Genomic DNA, 14,928 nt, shown 5'->3' on the forward strand with positions numbered 1-14,928 from the left:
AAAAGTGTGAATCTTGGACACTTGTACATTAGAAATTTGATGCCACAGCTATGTGTGAATAATTGATTGCTTAAGGGTGAAAGAAGCATTAATATGAAACTGCACAGCTTGCATGTTCAGGCCTTTTCCAACCCTGCTCCCCTTCAGTGAGCTACATTTTCAGTAGGTCAGGTACATTTCAGAAATGAATTCAGCAAAAAATGTTACAGACTACTCCAACACTTGTGCTTTCACGGAGAGCGCACATGATTTACGACCGCACAAAATACACAGAGATGACAGAATCTTATCTTCACTGGCTGGTATTTTGTTGGAGTAATGTGTCTGCGGTAGGTTTCTACAGTATATCCGTTCTTTGTGTCACTTTCAGCGTCTATCTATGCACAGTCTTCCTGAATGCAGCCTTTGTTAAAGTTGGCAGAGATGCTGCTATCTTGCTGCCAGATGGCGGAAGATGAGCTTAGCCTTGACGTTCTACTCCTAGATATCATGACTGGGCTTCTTTGTAGCGACGATTTCCTCCTTTATTGCGCTTTGTTCCACTGTAATTTTGTCTGACAACAACAAATGGATTACTGATTTTCTTACAAAGTGCAAAGAGTTCAGATTTATTGATTCTTTTGTGCCATCTAGTGGTCTACACCTGCAGCACCCGTGCGGTCTCTCCATCTTTGTTCATCACCTGTACCTGATTTTGTTTATTTTTAGGGGTTGGTGGGGGGTGTAGCCGTGTGGACACGGCCAGCAGTCCATCACAGGGCTAATACAGATTGACAGACAATCATTCACACTCATGCTTGTGTCCCTGTTGGCAGCTTCACTTCTGACCTGCATGTGTTTGGACACCCAGAGGTAATCCACGTCCAATCCAGAGCACGGTGACAACATGCAATGCCCTTATATTAAGGCCACGGCGGGGATTCAAGCTGTGTCTTTATAATTGACAGGTTTTTACTGCTGAGGCATCATGTGTCCAGAGGGTTTAAAATAAGAAGACAAGTCTGTACATACAAAAAGTCTGTACATTTTTCACAACAACAGTTTAATCTTGAGTTGTTATTACATAACTGAGGTGGTTGCATCCTTTTATTTCCATGGATATATCGTTCTATTAGGCATTGATAACTTCATATATGCTGTTTGTTAAAGAATAATGCTGCTTTTATTCTACATTTTCACCATTGTCAACCAAAATGCCAAACCAACAATGTATAGTTGTCCCTGTGACACCCAGGCCCGAGCCCATATGTTCCTACCAAAGACGTAATCCACCATTTTCCCACAAAGTATTCACAGTCGTTTTCAGAAAAAAGGATTTTAATGTACTGCTGTGTGGTTGGGATTGCTGCTGTTAATTTAAACAGCATGGTCCTTGTGTGAAAGTTAAATTTTGTATTACACACTGAGGTGATTGGATCCCTTATCGTCCTGCTATGGTGACATTATTGGGTCTATTTCTGCTGCATGTTAACCTTTTACACTTTGCGGGAGTCTCTGGTGGCTCCGTCTTCACAAACAGCCAATCAGTGTTGAATTATAACGCTGATTCCAGTCTTTCTAAAAATACCAGAGGTCAAAACAGCCGCAACACTTAATAGTATAAAGAAATTACTTTGTTATACACTATAGCATACATTGTTCTTTGCTGGTTCTGCTGCAGTTTTGACCTCCTCAGATTTCTCCATCTCCACCTTGGAAGTAGGTGAAGTTGTCCCATTTCTAACGAGGCTAACAGTCAGAGGTGGGTATGCAAAAGCACAATTTACTGTTACAAGTACAAGTCCTGCACTTAAAACCATGCAGCCAAGAAGAACTTGTTATCATTATTATATATTATACTATCCTTATTCTTATATATTGATGCAATAATCATCATTTGCATGTTGTGTTTATTTACATTTATGTGGTGATAACAATTCATCCTGAAGGGGACATGAATGTTTGGATCACGCTTCTGGCATGGCTAAAAAATACCAAATACATCAAACTGAATTTTGGGGAAACAATAGCTGTGTAGCTACAGTATTAGCAACATGTCTTGATTTTGAATGTTTCACTTTGTAGTCTGTGACCATTCAGCCAGCAGCTGATAAGCAGATTTATGCAACGCTCATTATACGGGAGCGGGAAATGTGTCTTTTGAGATACTTAATATAAAACTCAAGGGGAAAATCAGGAGTTCAAGAGTCTAATTAATGAACGTTTTATGCTCCTCATTAACGCAAGACCTCCAAACCAAGACGGCATCACAAGTGCTCTCCGAACCCCGTGCAAAATCAAATTCACAGCCAACATTTAGTGTCACAGATAACAGATGTAATGTTGTTGACTTATCATGTTATGCTGTGTCATATTCTTTGCACAGCTCATAAGATTTATGTGACTTATGTTTTTTTTTTTTTTTTATATACATTTCTGTGAAACGGCTTTGGCCTAGTTTAATTTTGCTGACAGAGAAGCTGTTTTTTTTTGTTATTGATAAGTGATTTTCAGACCCTTCACCACACACACTGCCATTTCAGATAATAATAATAATAAAGATTGCAAAGGTTGACATTTGGTTGAATGACATTAAAATCCATCTACACCGAATCTCAGCGATTATCATTACTCATTAGTGACCTCTTCAGCAAAGTCTTGTAGTGAATGCAGAATGAAAACCTGAGGATGAAGTTATGAGCCAATCCGAAGACTTAAATTGTGATATTTTGTAAATGCCAACCAAATTTGAAAAAGCACATATATTTTCTATCCCCTGTGAAGTAAACTGGCTTTAAATCCAAATTTAACCCTGTTATCGAGTTATTTTAAATACATTTCTCTCTCTCTCTCTCTCTTCACAAATAAATGCTGAAAATATGAATGTTTATAGCTGGCCCAGAGTTTGAAGAATCTCCACTGTGAAATCGAAGCTATTAGTTTGCTGTGGACATTGACTGCTTCCTTCCTACGTTTCCATTAAAAATTCAGGAGTCACACTGACACACTCATATTGTGCAGTGGGGACATGCGGCAGTGACAGTGTCAGGCCAGTGAATAATCTCAGAGGCTGTTTGTGTGTGAGGCTGGATGTCTGCCACATGTTTGGTGATATGAGCCCTCTGCGTAATAGGCTCTGCCATTTATCACTCTTCACCGTCGTTACAGAGGAGATTAGATTTGGACGAGCATAAGGAATATGAAGATGACCTTGTCTGAGCCTGAGATATGTATCAAAGTTTTTATTTTTTTTTCAGGGAGAGATAATGCAGTTCTGCTTGTGCAGCACAATAACACGCTCCTGTCTCTAACTACCCCCTATGAGTTTGAATCTTACATTGTTCTTAGCTCAGAAGTAAACATCAATCCTTGCAGGCTGTTGTTGTTGTTGTTGTAATGTGACTCGCGGAGATCATGAGCTGTAAATCTGCACCATTCTCATTTCTGCATCTCTCCAAAGGCTGAAAACAGTAGTGATTCTGAGTTGATCTTAATTGCCAATTTGCCTCACGCTAGCATTGCATCTGTTTTATGCTCTCTCCGTGATACTGTACACGGCACGACAGACAGAGAGTCTGAAACAAAATCAAAAGCTCTGTGAGGATTTTTATTGTCTGAATGTCTGAATGCCAGGTCTCTGTTTTCTTTTGCAGACAGTCTTGAACTGGATTACTGGATGCAGACAACAAAACAAGCATGAAAAGATGCTCAAAATATACGAAATCACGGCTGAGCCTCACCGGCTGTTGTCGTGCATCACAGACAAGAATCTTTCTTGTTTTTTAATAACAGTGGCCTGAAGACGACGCGCTGACTCGCCCTTCTCATGATGCATTTCATTCAAAAGAAGGTGGCAACAAGCTGAGAGAGATAATGAAAGACTATCTGATACATACATACAAAAAGATGTTGACTGCTTATGTTGATACCATCCTTGATAATATGATGCAACAGAGATGTTGCTCCAGAAACAGGACAGCAGACTCATAAAGAGGAGGAGACACTCAGCTGAGCTGCAGTTTTTAGTTGTTTTCATCTTCAGACATCAGAACAACAGTCCAAAACATGAAGATAAGTCAGTCTGCCACTGTAGGAAACAACAGAAAGCAGCAAATCTAAATTTTATTTAAGGTCATTGTTTATTGGATTACATTAAAAGGTCAGATGTCAGTTGTGGTGAATTAAAAGACTTGTGATAAAACATCAAGATTACAATATGATACAAAAGACAGACTCACTAGTTTACAACTGGCTGGTACAGTTTGTCATCAGTAATATGAAGATCGAGATTTAATGCTGCCAAACATACAGTAACATGTTCACAACTGAGAAGCTAAAACCAGAAAAATGACTCAGATGTGTTAATTAGTTATGAAAATTGTTGCTGAATTAAGTGATAATCATTGCAGCTCTGCTGCTTCGGAACTGACGTTGAAACTCAGGAATCATATCGGCACAGACAAAATGTAAACAACATTCGATATTTAAATTTAAATCTTATTTAAGCTTTATTTATTTATTTAAAAGACAAAAAATGTTTGTTTTTTTTGCCTTTGTGTTATACTCAAGAAATGATTGTGAATGTGTGTACGGTGTTTTGTTTGCTTTGCTGGGCCAGATTTCACTGATTGCATGCATGTAGATTAGTTGTTGAAGCAGTGGAGTTCAGGGTGTTGTTTCTGTTTCTGGTCATCAGATGATTGTTAGATAATGGGGTTTTTCTTTCTATTTTGTTTTCGTTCAGACAGCACAGACTTTATTTTTTTATTTTGTTGGTTTGAACAGCATCTGCTCACCCCTTGTTTTCCTCTTTTTATGATGTTATAATTAATCCACATAATCCAGATAAAAGAAATAACTTTGTTTATAATGAATACAGCTGGTTTTATGTTACTACCTTTCCCCACACAAACCAATGTCTAATTTTTGAAATCACAAGTGAATGAGTGCAAACATTCTGAGGCAAAATTTCTTTGTTTTCTGATTGATTCCAATGAATAGAAATATTCCAGATGTACTATACTATACTATCATTTTATTCACATTTCCTCAATTTGCATTGGTACATCTTTCACCACTAGAATTTAAATTTTTGAGTAAAGTTTGGCTGCATGGAAACGTGACTTTATACTAGCAGGTCTTAAATGTGTATTTTGTCTCCAGTGTTTCATTCTGTTGTGGTTCCTCCTGAACAGACACCCTGCATATTTCCAACTGTTAGGTGCATTTATTTATTTATTTATTTTTTTTTACATCTGGTGGCCAACCTATGAGCTAAAATCCAATTTAAAACCTGTATCGGTGCTGTCACTTGTGCTGACTTGTGCAGCCCTGATATCTCCCAGGAAATATGTGCAGTTCTGACATCAGACCAGAAGAGGACTCCCATGAGCCTCGACTGGCATCAGCCGCCTCTCTGAACACTGCTCCATGTGAAATGATCTTTTTTCCCCCCCTCTCTGTCATTCACTCTTTTCAATACTCCTTTCTTTGGATGAGGTCATGGAAAATGCCCACATGCTGTTATGTTCAGTACGCTATGTGCTGCACAGCTAAAAACATATAATACATATGAATATCTTCTATACAAATACAGAAGGTCTTTTAAGGTCAGCAGATAAACTCATCACGGAAACACAAAGGAGAGGCAACTCTTGAGGCCTGTGATGTAATGTTGCAGAATAGATAAATGGGCTCTCGAGTATAAGTGGCTATTACATGAGAGATCTATTTGTACCGAGTAATCAGTGGCTGAAGACGTGGAAACCGAGAAGTTGCTACTTTTTTATTTTTTCCTCCGTTTCTGCAAAATCAGAATCATTAGATGATGCTGTTAAGTGGAGCTCATCTCATCCAATCTCAGTGTTTCACAATCCCACAAAACAAGTTACATTTTAATTATTTCCCCATAAAATCCCATTTTCTTCCTCAAAACACACAGAACCATCCAAACCCAGCTGGACAACGGTATCTACAGCAAACACAGCTGCCTGACACGACATACATTATCATTATATAAATTACTAAGCCAAGCATCATAGCGGGATGTTGACGGATCACCCTGACCTGACAAGGAATTAAAGTTTAATGATGAATTAAGTCATTTAAAGTTGTGAGTATGCATGCACACATGAGTAAATTGTGATTTATTGTGTTTGAAAACTTCTGCTTACTGCATCATAAAACAGCAAGAATTTAAAAATGATGCGACATTAGTAAACGTAACTATAGAAGAAAAATGCTCATTTCATTGCAGAAATAACTATCCTATAATTTGGATTTAACATGACATAATTTTATTATTCGTTATAAGATGTAAATCATGCTGCCATGGACTCAGGAAAACCATACAAAGTATAAAACATTGACGTTGTATCAGTGATGTCACCCATAAGAAAGCTCAAAGTGTGGGACCTCTCGCTGCTGCCATCTTGGCCATTTCCTAACTAATCTAAAAATCTGCAAAGACGTGGATTATTGGCGGGCTGAATAATGCTAAAGCCACCTGTAACGGCACCCACCTCTGTTATATATATATTAATATCCTTTGAACAGGTGGTAGAGGTATAGAGACCAAAACTGTTTTTTGTACCAGGCTGTAAACATGTTTATTTCTGCTGTGAAGTTGGACAATTTAACATGGGGACTTATGGACTCAAGTGGACATTTGAGGAACTGCAAGTTTTGGCTCTTCAGCATTGGCTTCACTTTACCACCACAATAAAGTTATGAGTTATGGAATAAACTGTTGACATAATAAGTCAATATTATAAGAAAAAATTTGACATTATGAGATGAAAACTGCACATCTTGATTTACTAAGTCAAACTTGATGTGATAAAAAGTCCAAATTATGAGTTAGTAACTAAAATTTTCTAACTTTTAACCAACTTTTTCTGTCTTCCATACTTGACATCTAACTTTTAACCAACTTTTTCTGTCTTCCATACTTGACATACTTGATTTCCAGAGTTGTGAGGAAGAAGCAGATCTGAATATTGTAAAAGAAAACACTTGAAGATGAAAGCAGGCACTCCCGGAACTACTTTCCTTCCACAGTGGAAACTGTCTTGAGAGCACAAACCTACAAGCCAGATGATTTGAGCGGAGCTGTAACATTTTATCACACAGTGTACTGTACTGTAAGCACAGTCTTACAGGCTCATTATATCGGGTTATCAGATGCAGCAGGAGTCAGGGCTCCTCGAGGGCTCTCCCGGCTCTGTGCATGATCAACTCATAGACAATGTGACACTGCCATTTAAGAGCGTGACAAAAGAAGAGCCATGTTGCCTCATATCACTCCCTCTGTTGGCAAGGGTCCTGAAAACCTGAAGGAAAAAAAAAAAAGCTGAGCATTTAAAAAAAAAAAAAAAAAAGCTCAGCCTTTAAGCCAAATGTTGCAGCGATAGTAGCTGCTTACCTTCGCATTCTGGTGCATTGGATGTAAATGAGTTGCTGCTGTTGGCCCTGCGCTGCTGTGGCACACAGCCTATAAATAAACTCTGGAGCCCTCCTGGCTATCTGAAGGTCCTTTGCACTTGCTTACACACAAACACCACAGGGAAACAAAAGCCCCGCGTTACGGTGTGACTAATGAAATCTGCTGACAAAGTATCTTCGCAGGTCAACAGCCGAGACCCTCGGCTGTGTAAAGAGAGACAACAGGAGCCCAGTTAGTGACAAATGCAACGTCTTGAGAGGGATGTCAGCTTTTTATCACCGCTCTGAGTTTCTTTTTGGAGAAGTTTGGGAGTTTTTTTTGGGGTTTAGTAATCTTTGCCGCTGCACTGTGAGAGTGAAGCAATATGGAGTTTGTCATAATGAGATGGAGCCAGACGGTGATCAGAGACACATAAGGTCAGAGCCGGGGGGCCAGAGGCCGACAGCTGAACCTCACATTCTTCACCGCAGTCAGACAGACTGCCACATCCCACCATCTGTACCTCCCTGCTCTGTCACCACACACACACACACACACACACACACACACACACACACACCACACACACAGACTAACCTACCTACAGCAAGCAGGGAAAAAAGTGTCACCTTAAATCCTGAAACTCAGACACACAGTAAAAGGGTGAAAAAGACAAACCCAGTTTTAAGGCAGTCGTCCCAACTTTTTCCCTTCAGAGACCCCCCCGTCTATAAACTCACCACTCACAAGATATTTTATGCACATTTATATTCAATGCAATGATACAAAACCACTGATAAACTGTTTAAGTCACTGAAACAGTGAACGCGATATCTTCAGGAACTTTGTCAAACGAGTAATTCTGATGATTTTTGAGATTATTTCCCCGTGAATATCACATCAGAGATGATTTCCCCCTGATGTATTTTGAGGAACATTTTATACAATCATGTCTAGATTATGTATTTACATCCGCACGCATCTGAATGAATACGCTTGTTTGTGTCCTGCTGAGAATCAGATGAGAAGATTGATTCACCCTCAGACCTCAGGAAATAACTGCTCACAGCTGTTATGTAGTAATATAGTAGAAATAACCCTGCACATAAATCACCCCTGTGAAACCACAATGTGTTCTTACTCTTCGGTTGTTGTACAGTGAACAAATAAAACATAATATGTTAGTGAGCTTTAAAGGTGCTGGTAGGTGAATTTGGTTAGGGTTAGGCCACAACCTTGTGTTTATTATTCTAGCAACTACTATCAATGATTAGTTATAAGAGCCTACGTAGGCTCTTTCCTGTGACTCGAAATCCACAGTGAAGATGCGTTTTATACTGTTTAAGAAAAACAAACAAAACATAACTTGACGTCACGTGATGGTCAACAGGAAATATCTGAACCCTGCTCACCCTCTTTGTCTGAATCCCGCCAACCAAGTGAACAAGTAATTGAGGTGAAACCACTCCGGTACTTACTCCCAAGTACCGGAAATGATAGTGATCTGAAGTATGTGTGCAATCTAAACAAGTAAACAGCACATTTTGGATCTTATAGTTATTATATCCATGAAGAAGAAGGTCCCATAACCCCAACAAATAACTTATTTCAACACAAATCATGACCCAATCAAGTAAATTTGTGCCTAAACCAAGTCGAAGCGAATTCAAGGTGATAGTTTGTGACAGTTTTGGAAGACACTGACAAATAATGTCACCCTGCTGATGGGGGGTTCATATCAGAAAATGTTCCTACACGTTCTTCCAAAGAGGGCACGAACCAACGAGGTATTTTGTTGTTTAATTTGGTTGTTGTTTGGTTGCTTGTTGGAATACTTTGTTGCAAACCCTGCTGGGTTTCCAAGCAGAAGATGTTTCCTGTCCAAATGTTGCAAACTCTCTTGACTGTCAAGGTTTTATTGGCGCAATCACTGAAGTGGAAACAAAAGAGTTCAATTGCTTTTTTGAAAGAAATAAAGAACTAATAAAAAACACTAAAAAAAAACAATGGGGGGGTGTATCCCAAGCCTGACTCTTTCTATATCAAAGCAGAACCACATGAAGTGATCGGAGTATCTACTGATGGCTTCTCTGAGTTGAAAATAAGACCATCATTCCCATCTGACACCTCCAAGTCTCCAGCCACTCTCCTGTTGAGATGCCTCTATTTTATGCCCGTTTAGCCTTTGTGGCCCTTAATAAGCTACACACTTCCACTGAAGCTGAGATCGAATCCATTGTGGGCCCCTCTTTGTGTCACGCCTTACAACAGACATCTGGACTTCTCTTCTGTTGCCCAATTTCCAGTCCTATTCAACGGGGACAAAGGAGAGCAGGCGTCTGACCGTCCGAAAGTCACTCTCCATCATGTTGTCCTCTCGCAACCTGACACGGAGACAATGAGGTGGAGGGAGAAGAAGCAACGGCACCGAGGAACCGGTCTTGTGTGTGCTGGAAGAGGAGGAGGGGGGAGTGAGTGAGTGAAACGGAGCTCATGCCCCCCCAGGGGATCTGTGTGTCTCCACAGCCCCCAGCCGGGCACCAGAGGCTCCAGAGGGGCCAGATTGCGGAGGACTGGGTGTGAAACAACAGCTGCTTAATAAATCAGAGGGTGGATGCTAAAGAGCACGACTGCAACGATCTGGAGCGGCTGAGGATGACTGTTAGCATGCACAGCCAACACACTCCATCAGCAGCAGCAGCAGCAGCAGTGACGATGACGCTGAAACTGTAGAAGTGATGATGGTTGTGTCGAGGCTGTTGATTAATAAATAATCGGCAGTCGTCAGCATTTCAGAGTGTTAAGTCATCACATATTTGCATCTTGTACAATCAATAAACAACATCTCCTGTTCTTAGATACTTAATTCAGAGAGAGAGAGAAACTTTTACAGGAGAAAAAAAAAGCTGATCTCACGGGCATGCATATGGAATAATCATCCCTTTAGTGCTGTAATTTATTGCTTATTTCTAACAAGTGTTGGGAAAAGGGAACATTTGGGGATGATGTATGTGCAGTGCTGAAAGTGTTACTAGGTTATGAAATATAGCCTCCGAAATCTGTTGTATTGCTGTATTTAGGCAGCCTGATATTAGCAAATACACAACACGAGGAAGAAAACGTTGGTGAAGCAGCAACAAAGTAGGCGACCCACAAGGGAATAGGACAATGTGAACAACAGTACTTGTGGCTAAAGAGAGGTACGACGTGGAAACGCTTAGAAAGAATGGATTTAAGGTTTAAATAGAAGGCTTACTACGGTGGCCCTGAGGGTTCAAATGCAAAAACATTTAAGAAAACACGACAAAGCCTTTCTGTAATCTCGATGCATCCATTTTCCATAAATTCTTATCCTCATCACGGCTGTAGGCGGCTGAATTTGATCCCAGCTGACATTCGACAAGAGCCAGTTCATCACAGGGCTGAAAGGTGTTTGTGTTTTGACCATATTTATCATATAACCATATGTATATACACGACCACATATTTATACACCATCCCACAATATCACGTGGATGCATCCTGCACTTTGCATAGAGGCTAGCTGCCATTAGTGTGAGTGCTTCAGATAAAACACCCTGTACGAGTGCACTCCATTAACTATTATCTAACTTACTGTACATCTAGAATCCCCTCATTTGATTATCTTGAATAATTTCCTGTCTTTTTAAGGATTACACATTAGGCTATCCCTTATTGACTTTGCTGGACTGAAAATTAAATCTATCTTCAATTTTAACTTTAACCATAATTTTTTGTCACCAACACTCTTAATTTGCCCTTAAAATATAAAACACACACTTGTGAACCGTCATCGAAGTTTAGCTTGTTAGTTTAAAGATCCAGTGTGTAAGATTTGGGAGCATTGCAATGTAAAGAATGGAATAAAAATATTTATGTTTGTTTTTGTTTTGTACGTTTTCATTACTGCATAATCACCTGAATATGAAAAATGACTGATCTAAATATGATCTTCTGTATTTTATGTGAATTTGGCAGCCAGAGTTTTTCTTACATGCTTTGAGGGAGGCGGTGAGACGTGGGAGAGTATTCATTTGGTTGTAATCTGCAACTTCACCACCAGGTGCCACTGAATCCTACACACTGAATCACTGCCACTGAATCTTTAAGTCTAAATGGCTGAAAAACATTCACAGTTTTAGTTAAGTAAAAGGTAAAACTGGCAAAAATCACGTTTTTTTATTTTATTTTTTATCATCTGGTGATCTTTCAGATGTATTCTGGGACCCAAAACTAATCCAGCTATCTGTACTCAAAACCCAGGCTCATTTTAACATCTACCCTGATTTTAAAGGACTCTTTGGTTTGTTCTTTACAACAAGTTTGGCTCAAACTAAAGACTTTAGACTCAAATGCAATTTCCCAACCTAAAACCTTAAAAAAACAATTTCAATTTTAAAAAATTAACCCTTTAACCCCAAAACCCAACACTGGAAATAACTGAAAACAACAAGTTTTATATCTCACCCCTCTGTGTTGTGAGGACTTTTTTTTTTTTTCTAAGCACTGTATATATGTGGAGATTACACACAGGAGGCAGATGTCGTGTCTGTCCCTTTAAAACACTGACTCTTGGAGGTTGGAGGAGGATTTAGTGCGGATAGAGAGGTGTGTGTGTGTGTGTGTGTGTGTGTGTGTGTGTGGAGGGGAGGTGGAGGAGGAGGAGGAGGAGGAGTGCGCAGCTCAGCTCGGCATGTGCAGCGGCGTCAGTTTTTCGCTCAAACTGACGCCGCAACCTGCAACTGCCCGGACCAGAGCACACACACACACACACACACACATTTTCTTATTTATGGCTAAATATAGTTAAACCTCCTTTTTTTTATTGTTTTTTGTGTGTGTTTGTTTTTTTAGCAGCATCTTAGAAAGAAGAAGTCTCCGTGCATGTGTGTGTTTGTGACCATGCATAGGATGAAGAAGTGCTGCTGCTGAGTTTTGTTATTAGGTTTTCTCCGGGGCGGTGCTGCTGCTGCTGCTGCTGCTGCTGCTGCTGCTCCTGGTCATCACCCTGCTCCTGTCATGGCTTTCTGGGAGTGACTCTAAAGTTTTTTGAAATCTTGAAGAAGTGTTCATCTGGTTTGATGAGTGGAGGCTTGATTTTAATTGATCATTTGAGTGGACTGTCAAAAGAGGCTGCAGACTCCAGAGGATTTGACACCGGGAGAGTGTGGAGATGAACTTTGGAAATTTCCTACTTGTGACTGCCTCATTCATCACCATCACATCAGGTAAAATATATTTAAGCATCTCCCTCTCTCCCTCCTCTTTCTCTCTTTCTCTCTCTCTCACACACACACAGTCATAGCCCCATATGGCGTGACTACCTCGTGTATTTGACTCGTCTTATCGTGTTTTCTGTCCCTCCAGATGGATGTAAATCTTGTGTTTAGCTGCATTGAAACACGTTTCACAGGCTGCTTGTGGGAACTGAGCGCCGTCCATCACAACAAAATGAATCATGAAGGCAAATGTCACACACGCATTCATTTGCAATGTTTAAATATCACGCATCATCACGTTTTTTTTTTTTTCTTCCTCCAGTCTTCCTCTTGAGGTGGTCGCACATGAGGCAGCAGACAGAGGTCACTGAAGTGAAACCATTTAACTCTCACTTTTAGTTCAGCACTCAAACCCTCAGGGGCAGGGTCATAGTCTGACAAGCCTCCACCTCCCTCAAGGAGTGGTTTTGAGGACGAGCACATATGATTAAAAAAAAAAAAGAAGCTCATTTTGACAAGGTGATTATGTTATTGCTCCTATAACAAGCTCATTTTGACAAGGTGATTATGTTATTGCTCCTATAACAGTTTAAATTTCTGAGCCTTAATCCAAACTCTACATAAAAGCAGGGATCAGTAAAATGAGAGTGCAGAGCAAAATAAAAATAGAAATCAATAAATCATCACTGATGCTACAATTGAAGTCATATTTCACATTAAAGCCTGTCTGATTATGTTTTTTTTATTAATGTTTAAAACAAAATCTAAACATTATATTCTGACTGATATTAATTTATTTACACAAACATACAGAACATTTTAAGGATCCCTTAGAGGTCTCCTGTTTTTGACCACTAGTAGTACCATTGAGCAATGTTTTTAATGCTGAAGGGCCAAAACCTGCAGTTCTTCAAACGTCCACTTGAGGCTGGCTACAGAACGAGTCAGTCTCCATAAGTCCCCATGTTCAAATGTCCAACTTCACAGCAGAAATAAACATGTTTACAGCCTGGGACAAAAAACAGTTTTGGTCTCTATAGATAATTTCCCACTCACCTGTTCAAATTATATCAAGGCTTAAAGTTATGCAGAATTAATTGTGTGGCCGCTTTGATTGACAGGTAGGTGTTGTTACAACAGGTGGCGTGTTTGAGTAACCAGATTTCATTGGCTCAGCTCCACCCCTATAATCCACATCTTTGCTTTGTTTTTGACTACTTGGTGGCACAAAATCTTTTTTCAAGATGATGTGTCTAACGGCTCGATCCGACCAGGCTCATCACACTCGTACTCGAAAATGTTTGTGATGTCATGTCAGAAGCGTTTTTTTAGAAGCAGCTCTCTGCTCTCTGCTTTATGGATGCTATGACCAGCCATGTCAAGCGTCACAGAGCAGATCGAGGATCGAGCTGGACAGAAGTCAGAGACAGAAACGGCATAGAGAATCTGGTCAACTTTCACACACAGCCTACTTACCCATGTTAGAGGCACATAAACCAAGGAAAAAACTAAAAGCTAACAAAGTCGGGCAGGCAAAACACACAACGCTTCTGATGCTACATCCAGCAGATACACGAGCATTCATTTGGATTCATGTCTCTGTCCTCTCGGTGTTCTGTCTGCTGTTCAGTGATGTGCAGGCAGTGAGTTTTTGGAGCTTTGTCTATGAACAAATGTGCCTACAGCTGCTGACACTGATGAAGGCAAAAAAACCAAAACATTATGCTGAAAGATGCTAAAATGTTTATGTAGGAAACTGCATTTGCTGTGAGATTGTTTCATATAAGTAAATGGTAAATGGACTGTACTTATACATGTCTCATTCACCCATTCACACACATTCATACACCGATGGCATTGGCTGCCATGCAAGGTGCTGTTCATCAGTTTGAGGAGCTAACCATTCAGACACATTCGCACACCGATGGCGTGGCCTTTGGGAGCAATTTGGGGTTCAGTATCTTGCCCAAGGACACTTCGACATGCAGACTGGAGGGAATCGAACCACCGATCATCTGATTAGTGGACGACCCGCTCTACCGTCAAGCCGCAGCCATGATCCAAGTAGGCAAGTGATCCATTGTTAAAGATTCAATTGAGGTTTCAAACACCTGGAAATAAGAATTGTTGTTTTCTGTTAACTTACAGTAGAATGAGACCTTTCTATGTCAGCAAATGCACCACACACTGGTCCTTCAATATATTGATTAGAGCTATGACAGCTGAAGAATAAACTTGTTTTATGATTTCATATCGTTTTAGTGTCCTAACTGTCACTTATTGGCT

At 40.0% G+C, this 14,928-nt stretch overlaps 1 protein-coding gene across 3 annotated transcripts in view; it reads left to right on the forward strand.

The window, feature by feature from the left end:
• The first annotated feature begins 12,223 nt into the window (after nucleotides 1-12,223).
• Nucleotides 12,224-14,928, forward strand: part of LOC104928939 (roundabout homolog 2) — a 49,134-nt gene continuing 46,429 nt past the window's right edge. For all 3 annotated transcript variants that reach the window (XM_027280929.1, XM_027280931.1, XM_027280930.1), the window contains exon 1: nucleotides 12,224-12,651. In XM_027280929.1, the coding sequence (XP_027136730.1) occupies nucleotides 12,597-12,651 (55 nt within the window). In that variant the 5' untranslated portion in view covers nucleotides 12,224-12,596. The remainder of the gene's footprint in view (nucleotides 12,652-14,928) is intronic.

The sequence above is a fragment of the Larimichthys crocea genome, chromosome VII (genome assembly GCF_000972845.2).
Source record: "Larimichthys crocea isolate SSNF chromosome VII, L_crocea_2.0, whole genome shotgun sequence".
Taxonomy (NCBI): domain Eukaryota; kingdom Metazoa; phylum Chordata; class Actinopteri; family Sciaenidae; genus Larimichthys; species Larimichthys crocea.